General features: G+C 36.1%; 1 protein-coding gene across 1 annotated transcript; it reads left to right on the forward strand.

The window, feature by feature from the left end:
- Positions 1-14,360: 14,360 nt before the first annotated feature.
- Positions 14,361-15,410, forward strand: LOC148879974 (protein LURP-one-related 11-like). Its single transcript, XM_088966622.1, has 3 exons — positions 14,361-14,650; positions 14,747-15,004; positions 15,112-15,410. The coding sequence occupies exons 1-3, from the start codon at positions 14,414-14,416 to the stop codon at positions 15,244-15,246; spliced, it is 630 nt and encodes a 209-aa protein (XP_088822748.1). The 5' UTR covers positions 14,361-14,413; the 3' UTR covers positions 15,247-15,410.
- Positions 15,411-15,881: the final 471 nt, after the last annotated feature.

A 15,881-nucleotide genomic window follows, 5' to 3' on the forward strand; every position in this document is an offset into this window, starting at 1 on the left:
GCTGGAAGGGACAAAAGAGTCATCATCCCGAAAGGAGATTCTTTGAAAGTGAATAAAATAGGGGACATCATGATTAACAGACATATCAAATTAAAGGATGTTCCTTATGTTCCAGATTTTAAATGTAATTTGATATCTTCAAGAAAGTTAAGTGAGGATATGGGTTGTGCTATTACTTACTATTTGAATGTTTGTGTGATACAGGACCCCACCCAGCAGATGCTGATTGAACTGGGTGATCTCAAGGATGGCCTGTATTATCTACGAAACACACATAGTGCTTTTGCAATGGCTGCCAAGAAGAATACAGAGGAATTATGGCACAAGTGTCTAGGACATCTTTCTGAAAAAATTTATCCTACTTATCTGGAGTATGTGGTTTTGACCGTAATGGTAGTTATATTGAGTATTGTGATATATGTCATCATGCAAAACAAACACGAATTCCTTTTCCTTTAAGCGACAATAAAGCTTCACGTGCATTTGAGTTAGTACATTGTGACTTATGGGGTCGATATCATACTCCATCTCTCTCAGGAGCCCATTATTTCTTAACCATCGTTGATGATTTTACACGAACTACATGGGTATATCTTTTGCATGATAAATTAGAAACTCAAAGGGTCTTTATGTCCTTTTGTGCTATGGTTAGGAAACAATTTGGGGTCAATATCAAGATAGTTCATAGTGACAATGGAACAGAATTCTTTGGGACTCTCAACGATTTTTTCCTCAGCCAAGGAATCATTCATCAAACCTCTTGCGTTGAGACACTGCAACAAAATGGGAGAGTAGAAAGGAAGCACCAACACATCCTCAATTGGCGAGAGCTTTACGCTTCCAAGCCAATTTACCTTTGAAGTAGTGTGCTGGGAGGTTGCACACAATTTGAAGTGTTGTTTGGAAAAATACCCAATTATTCTCACATTAAGGTTTTTGGGTGCCTTGCGTAAGCCAAAAGGCAAGGCATTAGAAAGGATAAGTTTGGAGAACGTGCCAAGAAGTGTATTTTCGTTGGTTTCCCATATGGAAAGAAATGATGGAAAATGTATAATTTGGAGAAAGAAGATATCTTCACATCTCGAGATGTACATTTCTATGAGGAAGTCTTTCCTTTCAACAACAATGAGCCAATCAGAGGAGAACGACTCTGAAGTGAGGGGGAGCACGTGATTGTGGAAGATGAAAACGAGCCATTTAAGGATAAGAGTCTTGTTGGGGCTAATGGAAACCAGCATATAAGTGCAAATGAGGAAGGGGTCCATGCAACTAATGAGGAAACAAATTCAGAAGAACATCAAGGAACGAATGCGTCTGACCAAGCTGCAGTGAGCACACCACAAAGAAAGGAAAATGAACAATCAGTTCTACGATAGGAGTGACCCCAACGAGAAAGAAAACGACCTAGATATTTAAGAGACTATGTGTGTGACGCGATGATACCACCATCCAACGTGAGCTCAGTCCGAAAGGCAGCTGCAGGTAAGGCCCATTCTCTAACACACTACATTTGCTATAGTAAATTTAGTTCAACTCATAAAGCTTTTTTAGCGGCCATCGATTCTCATGATGAGCCAACCAGTTATACACATGCTGTCAAAGATGAACGATGGATTAAGGCAATGGACAAAGAAGCTAAGGCCCTGGAAGAAAACAAAACATGGGAAATTGTGAGTTTGCCTTCAGGAAAGAAAGTGATCGGATGCAAATGGGTCTACAAAATTAAATACAAATCAGATGGAAGTACCGAATGTTTCAAGACAAGATTAGTTGTACAGGGCTTCACTCAAAGATGGGGAGAGGATTATACAGAGACCTTCACCCCAGTAACAAAGCATGTGTCTGTTCATACTTTTTTAGCAATGGCAGTAGCAAAGGGATGGGAACTTCATCAAATGGATGTAAACAATGTGTTTCTGCATGGTGACCTCAAAGAAGAAATTTACATGAAACTCCCACTAGGTTTTAGCTCTGAAAAACCAAATGTTTAAGGCCCTGGCCTAAAACAGGCTTCTAGAAACTGGTTCGCAAAGCTGACAGCATCCTTTGCGTGAGTATGGTTTCAGGCAATCCACTGCGGAAAGCACTCTCTTCATATACAGAAAGGAAAACATCTTTCTTGGTCTCTTGGTGTATGTTGATGACATTATACTAGCTGGGAACAATTCAGAAACATGTGTAGAGTTCAAGGCGTATCTCAACAGTTGTTTCAAATTAAAGGACCTAGGAAACTTGAAATATTTCCTTGGGATAGAGGTAGCTCGGTCCACTACTGGATTGTTTTTGAATCAACGCAAGTTTGTTCTGGATATTTTGAAGGAAACTGGACTGATTGGATGCAAACCCATAGACACCCCAATTGAGCAAAATCATCATTTGGGATACGCCAATGGGATTTTTCATCCTGATCCCAATCAATACTGAAGATTGGTGGGATGACTATTGTATCTGACAATCACGAGGCCTGACATTACTTATGCTGCGCATGTGCTTAGCCAGTTCGTCCAGCAACCCCGAGTTGAACATTGGAATGGCCTGGTGCGCATTCTGAGATATCTCAAGGGATGCCCAGGGCAAGGTATATTGCTAAATGGTGAGAATGACATGATATTGCGAGGATACTGCGATGCAGATTGGGCAAGCTGCCCTTTGACCAGAAAATCAGTGACAGGATTATACTTCCAACTTGGTTCTTCTCCTATTCTTTGGAGGAGCAAGAAACAACCCATAGTGTCTAGATCCTCGGCTGAAGCAGAATATAGGGCCATGGCCATGGCTACTAGTGAAATAGTCTGGTTGCGAAGACTATTGAGTGAATTATTAACACCACAGTCAGGAGCCACTAGTCTTTTCTGTGACAACAATGCAGCTTTACACATTGCGAGCAATCCCGTTTTCCATGAGAGGACCAAACACATCGAAGTAGATTGCCATTTTGTACGTGAAAAACTGCTTTCTGACGAAATTTTACCTCGCTACCTTCCATCACATTTATAGTTAGCGGATTTGTTCACTAAAGGTCTTGGCAGGCGACAATTTCAATTTCTCCTTTGCAAATTGGGCATTTCAAACCCTCATGCTCCAACTTGAGGGGGAGTAATAGGAAAGTGAATAATATCCCACGATACTTGAGGGGGAGTAATAGGAAAGTGAATCATATCCCACATATTAGGAAGGTGTATAATAGGAAATTACAATTAAGAAAGTGTATATCCCCTGAATTAGGAAGGTGTATAATATCTTGATTAGATAGGAAGGTGCATAATATCTTGCTAGACTTTCCTTTTTTCCTTTACTTTCTTTTTTCTTTTACTTACTATTTTTCTACCCACAACTTGTATATATAGTGTGGCCTTCGCCCCTCTTGTACATGTTTTTTTAAGAGAAAGGATTTCTCCTTGTTCTTCTCCTACTTTGAATTATAGTCTTATGGTTTTATCAGTTGTTTCTTAGTTATTTTTTCCCTTTCGTGGTTTTCTTAGAATGCTTTATGACAGAACAGTAAAGGTAGCATTAGTCAATTTTTAAATAGTAAGGTATACTTAGTCAATTAACTAAACCATAAGGATAGTTTAAGAAATTTACCCATAATATAACGACCATTTTAAACATAAAAATTCCATTATCAAAAGGGCATTTTTGTCCCATCTAAGTGTTGGCAACTTCCGCCTTGGTGGGAAAATTATTTACCCACCTGGGAGATGGGTATCACTTACCCAGGAAAATAAAATTTCTCTAATCCCCACATAAATTTGTAAAAGAACATGGGTTTCCATCCCATTGACCAACTTTCCCCCTCTCAATTAAAAACATATGCTTTGGCAGGGAATCTTGAATTGGACAAGTCAATATTATACACAGAAGACGGCAAGAGGAGTTACCAAACCACCATAACTGGCGAGCAAATTGACAAGAGGAGTTACCAATTAAAAAGAAAACTGACAGAGGAGGTTACATAGCCACAAACCATGAACTGTAACTTCCAACCACTCCAAAACCACAAAAGACAACATCAAAGAACGCGAAAGAAATGTAACGTCCATCCACAATGCCGGAGAACTGTAATGTCCATCCACAATGCCGGAAAACTATCACTGTCATCCAAAAAGCCGAAAAAATGAAAACTGCCATCTAGGATGTTAGAGCACTATCACAACCATCAAGGACATCGGAGAATTGAACTTACCTTCCAAAACGCTGGAGACGACAAAACAAGGGGCAAATCCACCGATGATTTTTGCTGAAATGAGATTAGAGCAGGAACGCCAAATCAAAATTCCCACAGAAAGAAAACAAACAAAGAGAAATACAGAAGAGGGGAGAAACAAAGGAAACAAGGAGAAACAAAAGAACAAACGAGAAAAACACAGAAAAGCAGAGAATGGGGGAAGACAAATAGAAGAGACAGAAAAACAGAGAACGGGGGAAGATAAACAAAAGAGAGACAAAAAAAATAGAGAAATACAGTAGAACAGAGAACAAGGGAAGACGAACAGAAGAGAGAGAGAAAAAACAAAGAAACACAAAAAAACAGAGAACAACAAACAAAGGGCACAAAGAAAAAGAAAACCTCGAGAGATCTCGAGAGTAAAACCTCTCTGTGAAGGGGGGTGATCCCTTCAGGGAAAATATTATATATAATATATTATATATTATTAAAATATTATTTATATAAAATCATCAAGTTTTTTACTATACTATAAATTCAAATCATAATTTTAAAAATCCAACAAATTTTTATTGAATTTGGATCGATCGAATTTCTTATCAAATGAGATATACCCCGTACCAAATTCGATTAGATCCACTTATAACCTTAAAAACAAATACTATTTGAACATTTGTTGCTCAATGAAGGCATTTTGTTCATAAAACAATTGTAACATTATAAAGTTTTTTTTTTTCTTTTTTAATACCAAACACGCTCTTGTTAATTGTTTGCATGGTTGCTTGACTTTTTCAAGGGATGTACATAATCGTGATGATTTAAAGGTGTAAAAATCATCTGATGAAGTGATTACCGTGATCTGGTTTATGCAATTCTCATCTCTACTCTCTGGGATTCTATTATGATCCATCCACGCAGTAATATATTAAATTTAATAGATATTGATTCTTTTTTCTTGGTCCGTAGATGTCAACAAAGTCAAGCTGATAATTATAGAGACTAGAATGGGTTATACATATACCTCGTCATTAGGCTTCTCCCCCTTTTGACTTAACCAGGCCAATCACAATACGCCATGTTACCCTGATTATGGGCCCACATGTACGGATATTAATGGCAAAAATTCTCATACCAGAATGGACAGACTGCCGCAGACCATCTTGCATTTAAAAATTTGTTAAAAAAAAGAAGTTTTACCAACTTATTTTAATAAAGTAATTTGTACATTTCGTACACCGATCATGAAAATCAGATTATATATAAAAAAAAAAGCAGAAAGGTCGGTAATAAATTTCATGGATTGCGACGTGGCCATATATATCAATCCCGTCAACCCAAATAAACAAAGGAGAAGTACGGACAAGCCCAACAATAAATAATTTGCCCGCTAGTTAATGTCCATAGATTTCATTCGTCTGTTGGTTAGTGAGAGGATGCTCTACCGGCTCAACAAAGTTCTTAATTATGTATTCTTGGAGTGATGGGCAATTTAGGCCATATATGATTTATTATGATGGGTTTCATTCTTTCCATTGTTACTTATTTTGGGCTGAATGAATTATTATGAGAGTATTTGGTTATAATATTCTTGTCATAGGCATCATTTATTTTAGAAAGAAAACTGAATACATGCCATAAACAATAATGTAATTTGCAGCATTGAAAGTAATAGTGTTCCATGTTGTTCATGTTCAATCTTTAAAGAAATTTAATGTCAGTGGTCATAAATAGTTTCTCTAAAGGATTGTTCATTTTTTGGATTTTGAATTGGGGAAAGTTAGTTAATGGAATTACTATAATTTTATTGGTCAAAATACCTATGTTCTTTTTTCAGATTTATGTGTGATTTCATCATGAGTAAGTGATACCCATTTCCTAAGTGTGTAAGTAAACTTTTCCACTTAGGGAGAAAGTTGTAAAGACTTGGATGGAACAAAAATGCCCCTTTTAATAATGGACTTTTATGGCTAAAACATTCATTTATCTTATTTACATGGAAAATAAAAGAACATGGGTAACACTTACTCAAATAAGTATTTCTTAATAAATACTTACCCAAGTAAGTAACTTCCCAAAAAGTGAATAGAGCTTAAACCTCAAGAATCATTGACATAGATATTTTCCTGGCGGTTGACTGGCGGTCAATTGCTTATTGGCCACTATTGTGCAAATTTATGCTGACAAATATTAATCGTTGGTTGTCCATTGGTAAAAATCTATTTTGGCGGTTTTTGAGGCCTAGGCTTGTAGTTTATGAGCACTAACACAATGCTTCTTTGAAAATTTAAAATAAGCAATACAAAGCATGGTTATATGATGCTTTACAATATTTTATGATTTTCTTAATATATTATATTTATTGAATATACTATTAGCAATTAGATGAAATTTTTAGACATTTTGTACTTTTTCATATTATTAACTTTGTTTTTAATTTTAGAATTTTAAATTCCATTTTTATTTGGAAGTTCCAAGTTCTTCTCTTCATTTGCACAATTGCCTACTCAATTTAGTAAACTAATTTCCATTTAATTAGTTTTAAATAGGTGTTAATAACTTCCTTTAAGTTTATTTTATATTTTCTCTACCAATTTTTTACCATTCGAGAATTAAATCAAACATGACCTTAATAACTGAATGAATTAGCTTACATGATATCATTGGCCTAATAGAGGATCCTCTCCTCACTAACTAGTAGAGGATTTCGAATTAAAAAAAAAAAAAAAAAAACTCAAACCAAACAGAAGAAAACGGAGTAGTTTAGCGTGAGGATGATTTTAATCTTAATGGTATATATACACCACAATACCACATCAACTCCATTAACTAGACCTTCCATATGCAGTAATATGAATATTGAGTCGCATCGTTGTAGACGATTGGAAATACAATTAAGAAAATGGCTCCCCTCGAGGCATCGGGTCTCGATGGGGGATCATGCTTTTTTTTTTATTAGAATGGATGGACTATCATGGGTGATGAACTATGCCAGTTCATCAATGGTCTTTTTCTAAACCTAACTTTAATTTCTTCAATAATTGACACCTTATTGGTTCTTATTCCAAAAGAAAAAAAAAAAAGAAGAAAAAACTGAACCACCTAGTGATTATTGTCCCATTGGACTTGCAAATATAACATATAAAATAGTTGTAAAGATTCTGGTAGGCAGATTATAATTTCTCCTCAACAAGATAATCTCTCCGACCCAGAATGCTTTCATGCCAGGAAGACAGATTATGGATAATATTGTTCTTGCAAAGGAAATAGTTCACTCATAAAATAAATCTAAAGCAGGAAAAAGGTTCTTTTCTTTTGAAAATTGATTTTGCAAAGGCCTATGATAGAGTTCCTTACTGCCTGCAACTTTGGGTTTTTCTGATTCTTTCTGTTCTTTGATCAATACTTGTATGACCTTTCATAGCATGAGAATCATCATAAATAGAGAATGTAGTCGTGCTTTTTCACCACAGAGAGGGCTGAGACAAGGTTGTCCCCTTTCTCCCTAACTCTTCATTATTTATATTGAGGTCCTGTTTAAACTCTTGTCGCAAGTAGTGTCAAATGGTGAGCTTAAAGGAGTTAAGTTGTGTAACTATCATGAAAGACTGAACCATCTCATTAAGCCTACTATTCACATGTTGGTAGGACTACTTTCATCAAGTCTACTCTTCAAGCTCTTCCCTTGTCCTAAAATTCAAGTCCAAGTTAAAGAACAAGAAAGCTAGAGTCCTCTCGCATGCTGGCAGGACAAGTCTCATTAAGTCTACTCTTCAAGCTCTCCCCTTGTTCTACATGGCCGCAACACAGATACCTAAGGTTGTTTGTCGAGATTTTTGGTGGGGAAAATCCAGAAGTCAAGGTTAAATTTATTTGAAGGCCTGGCACATGTTCTTATGTCCAGAAGATAAGGGAGGACTTGGACTAAGACAACTTTCCTTCATGAACAAAGCTCTACTACAAAAGTTAGCATGACAGTTTCTTATTGAACCAAATTCCATCTGGGGCTCGAGTCCTGAAGCAAAAGTACCTTCGCGGAGTTACCTTTTGGAAACATGACATTAGAAAAAATGCTTCCCCCATTTGGCGAAGCATAAAAAGTAGCCATTCTGAACTCCTAAAGGGTTATAAATGGTTTATTTTAAATGGTTGGAAGGTGGATATTTTTGATGACCCATGGGTGATGGGGAGTCCATAAAAAAATCTCTCTCTCAGTCTAACTCTTGTAATAAGGTTTCTCTCATTATTGGTCACAACTCAGATTCATGGAAGACAAATGACCTCGAGCAAATCTTTGATCTTTCAATCATCAGCAAAATCAAACAAGTCCCATCTTCTTGCTACTGAACAACAAAGCGATGATAAATTGAGTTGGAAATTTACCCCACATGGGAAATATGCTTGTAACTATGGCTACAAGCTCTTGACCGATGAGTGTAAATCTTCTAACATGGGCTACTTTTGCAATGATTTTATGTGGAAAAGGTTTTGGGGTTCTTAAATGCTTATTCCTCGAATCAAAATGTTCATTTGAAGGTGCATTAGGAGGCAATCTCGGTTTGTGACTTTATGATAAAGATGTCAATCTATTAATCCAACTTGTCCACTCTATTTTGAAAAGCTTGAAACTATGGAACACCTATTCTTTTCCTGTCAAGTTGTGGCACCGATTTACTACTGTGAGTTTGAGATGGTCGGGCCGGGCTTGGGCCCAAGTTGTAGGCTCGATGGTCGGGCCGAGCTCGGGCTTGGGCTCGGGCTTGGGCCTTAGAAAAATCTATTAATACAGAATGAAAGCCCGGCACGAGCCTGGCTCAGCCTGGCCCATGAACAGGTCATATAGGCTTAATAGAGCCATGACCTGGTCTATCTTACCAAATTTCCTACGGACTATGGTCTCTCTTGAGATATAATTCTCTTGTTGATTGTTGAATGGAATTTGCCTTTGAGCTTCAAAAGAAGAAAAAAAGGAAATACAATTAAGAAGAGAAACCTAGATGCCCAAATCAATTCACCGTCTCGATATGAAAGGCCAAATATCCAAAGTACATCTTAGAAACCAATTTGTTGAAGGATGGAGTACCTTTGTAAAATCTTCAAATTGGACTAGTAATCTTGAGCTATTGGAGCAAGATGCAATGGCTTATAACAACAAGCAATTCTTTCTTATGTTATTTCTTACTTTTTACTGGTTAGAATAGACCAGAATACTTAGGCCATGTTTGGGAGTGCTTATGTTAAAAATAAGCACTTAAAAACAAGTGTTTATTCGAATAAATACTTATTTTCATTTGGCACCCAACTTTTTTAAGTGCTTGCTTTAAAAAATAAACACTTACTTCATATTGGGCATTTGGTAGTTTTTTTTTTTGTTCAAATAAGCACTTAAATAGGCATTTGTGACTATTTTGTCCTTCAATTTCTTTTGGATTTTCAAAATATACCATTATGAAAGCACTTTTATTAAATTACTTTTATAAAAACACTTTTATGAAAATACTTTACGAAAGCAATTTTATAAAAGTACTTTTATGAAAGCACTTTTATAAAAATACTTTTACAAAAGTACTTTTATGAAATCACTTTTATAAAAAATACTTTTATGAAAAGCACTTTCAAAAGTGCTTTCAAAAGTGCTTTTATAAAATTCAAATAGGGATAATTTTATAAGTGATTTTAAAATTCCACTAGGGATAATTTTGGAAGAAAAAAATTGAATAATTGCTTATTGTACAAGTACTTAAAAAAAGGTGGAAATTTGGGTTAAAATATAAGCCCTTATATTTAAAATAAGCACTTATTTCAGGCTTATTTACTAAACACCAAGTCACCAATAAGGCCCTGTTTGATGATTAAGTACTTGTTAAAAGAAGTACTTGTTTGGTAACCCACTTTTCAAATCATTTATTATGTTTTTAAGTACTTATTGGGGTGGAAATGTTTGGTAAGCTACTTTCCCCATAAGTGCTTATATTTATTCAAATGACAATTTTAACCCTCACTTCACTCATACATATATATAATACTTTTCACATGTTATACTACATATTTCAACTGAGAGCTCACATGGACCTCCACGTGGGCTGCCATGTGGATCCAATTAATAATAATAATAATAATAATAATAAATAACTAAATAAATATATACTAGTACACATGTCCTTCGAAGAAAAAAAAGAGGCAGATAATTCCTACCATTTTTTTGTATCATCTATAAAACATGTACTCAGTACTCAGTAGTCACTTTAATAACTATCTAAGCATGGAGAAAGTGATGGAAGCCCTTCTGATGTCGACGAGATCAATCCCATGGAAACCAATCTCATCAAAATGAGCATCAACATGGATGCCATGTTTTAGTAACATCTCCACCAACTCCTTCTGTCTATCAGTGCTAACGTCCCCACCAAACCCCCTCATGAAGCACTTCCCCAACAATCCAATCCTGTTAGTAGTGCACCCTTCCACCATGGGGTTACAGAACTCGTGGTCTCATCCGCTCCCACCGGCAATATTGACTTCCAACACCGATCCATCATGGACAGAGGCAATATCAGATCATTGGCATATTGCAGCTCTAATCTTGTCCTCTTCACCCCACCAAACACAGGCTGGCTCAATATCGACCCACAAAAATTCACTGGCTCAAGGTCTTGTCCCAATAGCTTTTAAGGCTTTCAGTCATTCTTCCTCTAAAGCGTTTTCGGAACTCGGAAGCAAGAGAGAGAGAGAGAGAGTTGTAGAAGAGCAAAGCAGTGTAAGGGTGTAAGGGTGTGAAGTGGATTCTAGGAGGGAAGTAGGAAAGGGATCAGGCGAAGAGGGACCGAGCATGAAGTGGACTCGAGGGGAAGAAGATGGTGAATAGTGTTTTTTGGGCATAGGGGTATTTTAGGCATTATAAAAATTTATTAGGGTCTGATTTGCCCAATTTCTTTAAGAACAGAAGTACTTAAAGCCAACTTGAAGCCACTTTTTCAAAGAAGTACTTCTTTAAGGAAAGTACTTCTTCCCACTTTTTTACCAAAAACACAAAAGTACTTAAAAACAACTTAATGTGTGGTCCCATATCTTAAAAGAAGTACGTATTTTAAGTGTTCTCAAACAGGGCCCAAGTGCTTAATGGTGTGGTCCTAGCCCAAATAAGCACTTATTTTTAAGCACTCCCAAACATGGCCTTAGTAGGTTTGTGGCTTTTTTTGTGTTATTAATAAGTAAATAATGCATATTAGTGTTTTTTTAGGTGTCCTATTCTAGACCTGATATACCAATTTTTTTATTTAGCATCATTATCCGAGATTGGCTTCAGTGCTCACAAGATGGTGCTCACACTATTTGCACAACCTTTACATTCGTGCATTAGGAATATACCCGTACTTGTATGCTTTATTTGATGGGTAGGTTTTCCCAATGCAAGGTTGCAAGGGAGTGTGCAAATAGTGTGAGCATGGTCTTGTGAGGACCAAATATGATTTCTCATAACTGAAGGGTAACCCAGTTGGTGTGCTGGGTGAATGGTCCTATGAGATTTGTTACTACCACTTGGCAGGGCTTTGGCCGATCAAGCCCTCCACCCCCCACCTCCCGTGAAGTTGATGAATACCCAACTGATATTTGTAAGCACTTCCGGTATTAGTTGATTGGTGATAAGTTTGGGTTTTAAAAGTGTTATCGCTATGTCTTGAATTCTTTATCATTACTTGTTTATGAATCCACTTTGATTAAGTTGAGAAAAACTTAAAGGTAAAATTTCATAGTGGTTTGTAGTGGAAGCATAGGGCTTGGGCTGCTAGGGTGTGAACTGAATATGAAGAGTTATGTATTTTGGGGGTTTTCTCTCTTGTATACTTGGTCTTTGTGTTATGAGAGAAGTCGTGAAAAAGTGGGTGTATTTGGAGTTTAGGGTTTTCTGTAAGTGAGGTTGTGAGTGCACAATTCTGTATTTTCTCCATTGTTGATTCCTCAGTGGATTTTTGATCCTCCTTCGCCCATAGGCATAGGCTATAAGCCAAACCATGTAAATCTGTGTGTTCTCTTTGTTTGTTTTTCTTTATCTTTATTTCTTTTTTGTTTTTGGGTGCCATTTGAATACACATTTTTGGGTTTTGGGAAACAGAAAGATTACTTATAAGTTTTATATCATAATCTGACCCTTAGTTTATATTTCAGATAATAAAGAAAGTTTTATGGATGATGAGTACGGCATTTGAAAAATAGAAAAGGAATTGACTAATCCTATCGCTATTTTTTAAAATAAATCCATTAAATATCCTAAATTTTATAACAATTGACTAATTCTACCCCTACTGTTAGTGTTCCATCGCAATCCATTCACATATGATAGTAAGACTGTCATAATATTTTAGAAGCCCAATTTTGCTCACTCCTTCACCATCTCTAACCATGAGAACAAGGATTTGAAACATGGATAAACACATCACTAGTAAACTATAGCGGATGTTTGTATGGCTAAAGAAGCTTTGATTGTGCTGCTTTGGAGAAGGCAACATGTTTAAGCAAAAGAAGCAAACGCCACCTGACTGCAAGATGTAAATGTTGCATAACTGGGTTGTAAAGCTTGCATATGCAGAGTTAATCAAAGCTGTCATCAACCAACCTGTAAGCAGTGCTTGCATCAAACTCCTCTAGGAACATGTTTTTCTTGGCAGGTGCATAGAAGAGATTATAAATTATATACCTTAACATGACCTCACCTAACAGCTTAAATTTTTAAGTTGAACAGTTCTTTGAGGTGGTATTGCAGAGCCTTTTGACCAAGTGGTATAATATTCGATCTCCATTGCTCTCATTATAGTAATTAAATTTCAGCATAGAGCATGGATAGGTCCTCATGGGAGGGAGCCTCACATAGATACCTCACCTTATAGCTTAAACTTTCAGATCGAATGGTTCATTGAGAATTGTGTCGGTTTTATCTCTATTTCTTTCAGTGTACCATCCTTGTTTCTTAACCATTGAAATTTTAGTTGGGAAGGATTAATGGTGTTATTTGCATCTTGTTCAATGATTTAAGAAGATGAGGTAAGACCGATTGCAGCACTTAGAATGAATAACAATCAGGAAGATAAAAAGTATGGGTGCTTATCGGTTACATGACCATCAAACTTTTATTCTTTTCCCAGTGGATCTACATATTCTGGATTTGTTGATTAGGATTGAAGATGTTGTAGTATTGGACAGGGATGATTGTTGGAATTGGAGAATCCTCATTTTACCAAAGGATAAAAAATAAATAAATAACGTAAGCAAACCAGAATTATATAGGGGAGGAAGAACGACCCAAGACAAAATACAAGTCAAATTCTTGCAGACGGATCTTGCATTTTCACTAATTACACAAAAACGCTAGATTTCAATAATTCTGGGATTGGAGCAATTGCAACAATTTAGGCAATCACAAAATTAAAAGACAAAATGATGGTTTTTCTAATGTTAACGTTGCGAAAATTTAAATTAGAACTAAGGATAAAATGGTCTTTTTATCTTTCTATTAATGGTTAATAGAATTGTTAGGAATTTTTTTGGGCAGAACGTCCGGTGTTAGAATTTATAAGTTCAATATACAATTGGGATAGGTGCCAGATTGGAATTGATGCTAATTCACGAGCAGACATGGATGTATAGAATGTAGGTATCCGTTCATTTCAATGTTTATAACCCTCCGGTGTAAATCAAAATCTACTCTGGGCAAATCCTTACTTTTCCGTTTTTTTTTTTAACAGTACGGATAAAACAGATGTTTTCCCAAAAAAAAAATGTTAATGTCGCCTTACCGGTCGAACATTTAGTATACTTTATTAGGAAAACCAGAACCCCTCAACAAACTCAACGGGAACACGCCAAAAAAAAAAAAAAAATTTACGTACGGCCTGTACGGTTGATGAAGAGATGAAACCTGTCTGCCACGAGCTTTGTGGTACTCACCATAAGACAAATATGATTAAGATGTATCGTGGTGGCATTTAAGTGATAAGGTTTCATAAAATAATAATTAACATTAAATAATAATTCCATCCTTCCTCGCATGACATTCTAATTATAAAGACGTACTTTAGATTAATTTAATCAATAATCCAACTAATAATAAACTGGTGATTTGTTACAATCAATTAACTATTTATTAAGACTAATCAATAACCAATTAATAATAAACTCTAGTACTTGTGTCTTACAATAAAAGCCCAAGACGATGAACTCCTTATCATCCAAATCCAATTTCAATTCCTTCGTATGGCAAAAGTGTATCCTGGGAGTTGTTCTTCTTCTTCATCATCATCCAACTTACCATCGAAAAGAGAGGCTTTTACCGTATGGATGAAATCGCTTGTGCTGCATGGTAGTGGTTGCACCGTCTTTGATTCAAAAGGAGAGATTCTTTATCGTGTTGACAACTACAATACGAAGGGTAACAATCAAGTTTATCTCATGGATCGTAGAGGCCATGTCCTCTTTTTAATACATCGGAAGGTAACAAATAATAGATCGTGGCATTTAGTATATATAATTATAAATAGGGTTAACCGTAACTGATGTTTGGTTTTCATGATTTCACTGTTTGTGTAGAAACGGCGAGTGTTTGGAGTTGGGTGTTGGGAGGGCTACAAATGCGATGCCGATGGTACTGAAGAGATCAGTATGAAGAATCCTCCATGTTTCCAAGTCAGAAAGTTTTGCAGGATTTTAAAGCCAAACCCTTCCTATAAAGTTACTCTGGGTCTGGGGTGTGACCATCAAAATCCATCGGCTTTCTACAGTATTGATGGATTGGTTGGCAAATCAGCCTACAAGATAGTAGAAGAGTCGGGAAAACTTGTAGCGGAGGTATAAATCCCACGTTAATTATTTGGTTGCGTTAAAATACTTTTCTACTTTATTTTCTCATTTCTTCATTCATTTTTTCTGGGTTTCTACTTTATTTCCTGGAGCAGGTAAAGCAGAAGCAATCTTCCTCAGGAGTTGTATTGGGAGAAGATGTATTGACTTTGGTCGTGGAACCCCACGTCGATCACTCCCTTGTTATGGGTATTGTTGTTGTGTATGGCCTAATCAATCACCAAATCTAACTACTTTATTCTCCTAATATCTACACATGAAACCCTAAGGCTTCTGGAGATGGAAGACATCATTATATATGAGTAATATACATGCATGTGCATATATGTCTGTTCTTTTTTTCTTTGTAACTGAGTATTCCAGAAAATAAAAATCACCAAGTTTTTTAGTTCAATATTGTCTCAAGAAAATTCTATGACCACGATTGCAGCAGATGTGAGCTCTATGGGTATTAGGAAGGAATAGCGTACGACCAACCTAACGTACGACACATCTTTCAATAGAGCTTGATAAATACAGTGATCCAACCATCGGATAACAGATTGATTACTTACGGAAATATGCGCCCCACAGCATATTTCAGCGTGCATTAATTCAGAACATTTCTGTAATTGTCATTGAAAGATGTTCCATTGAGAATTCAGTTTTATCATCAGTTTGATGTACATACCAATCAACAAACAGCTGGTTCTCCATGTTTGCGCCTTTGGGTGTAAAGTGATGCTATTATTCTACTTATCAAAAAGAAAAAAAAAAAGTTAAGATATTGTATGACAAGTTCAAAATTGGTTGAACAACTAATATTCCATTGCATTAGCTTTGTCTGTTCTGTTTTTTTTTTTTTTTTGAGTCTTGTCTTATTTTT

This window comes from Nelumbo lutea, chromosome 1 (genome assembly GCF_056320005.1).
Source record: "Nelumbo lutea isolate HS-2025 chromosome 1, American lotus-T2T, whole genome shotgun sequence".
Classification (NCBI taxonomy): Eukaryota; Viridiplantae; Streptophyta; class Magnoliopsida; order Proteales; family Nelumbonaceae; genus Nelumbo; species Nelumbo lutea.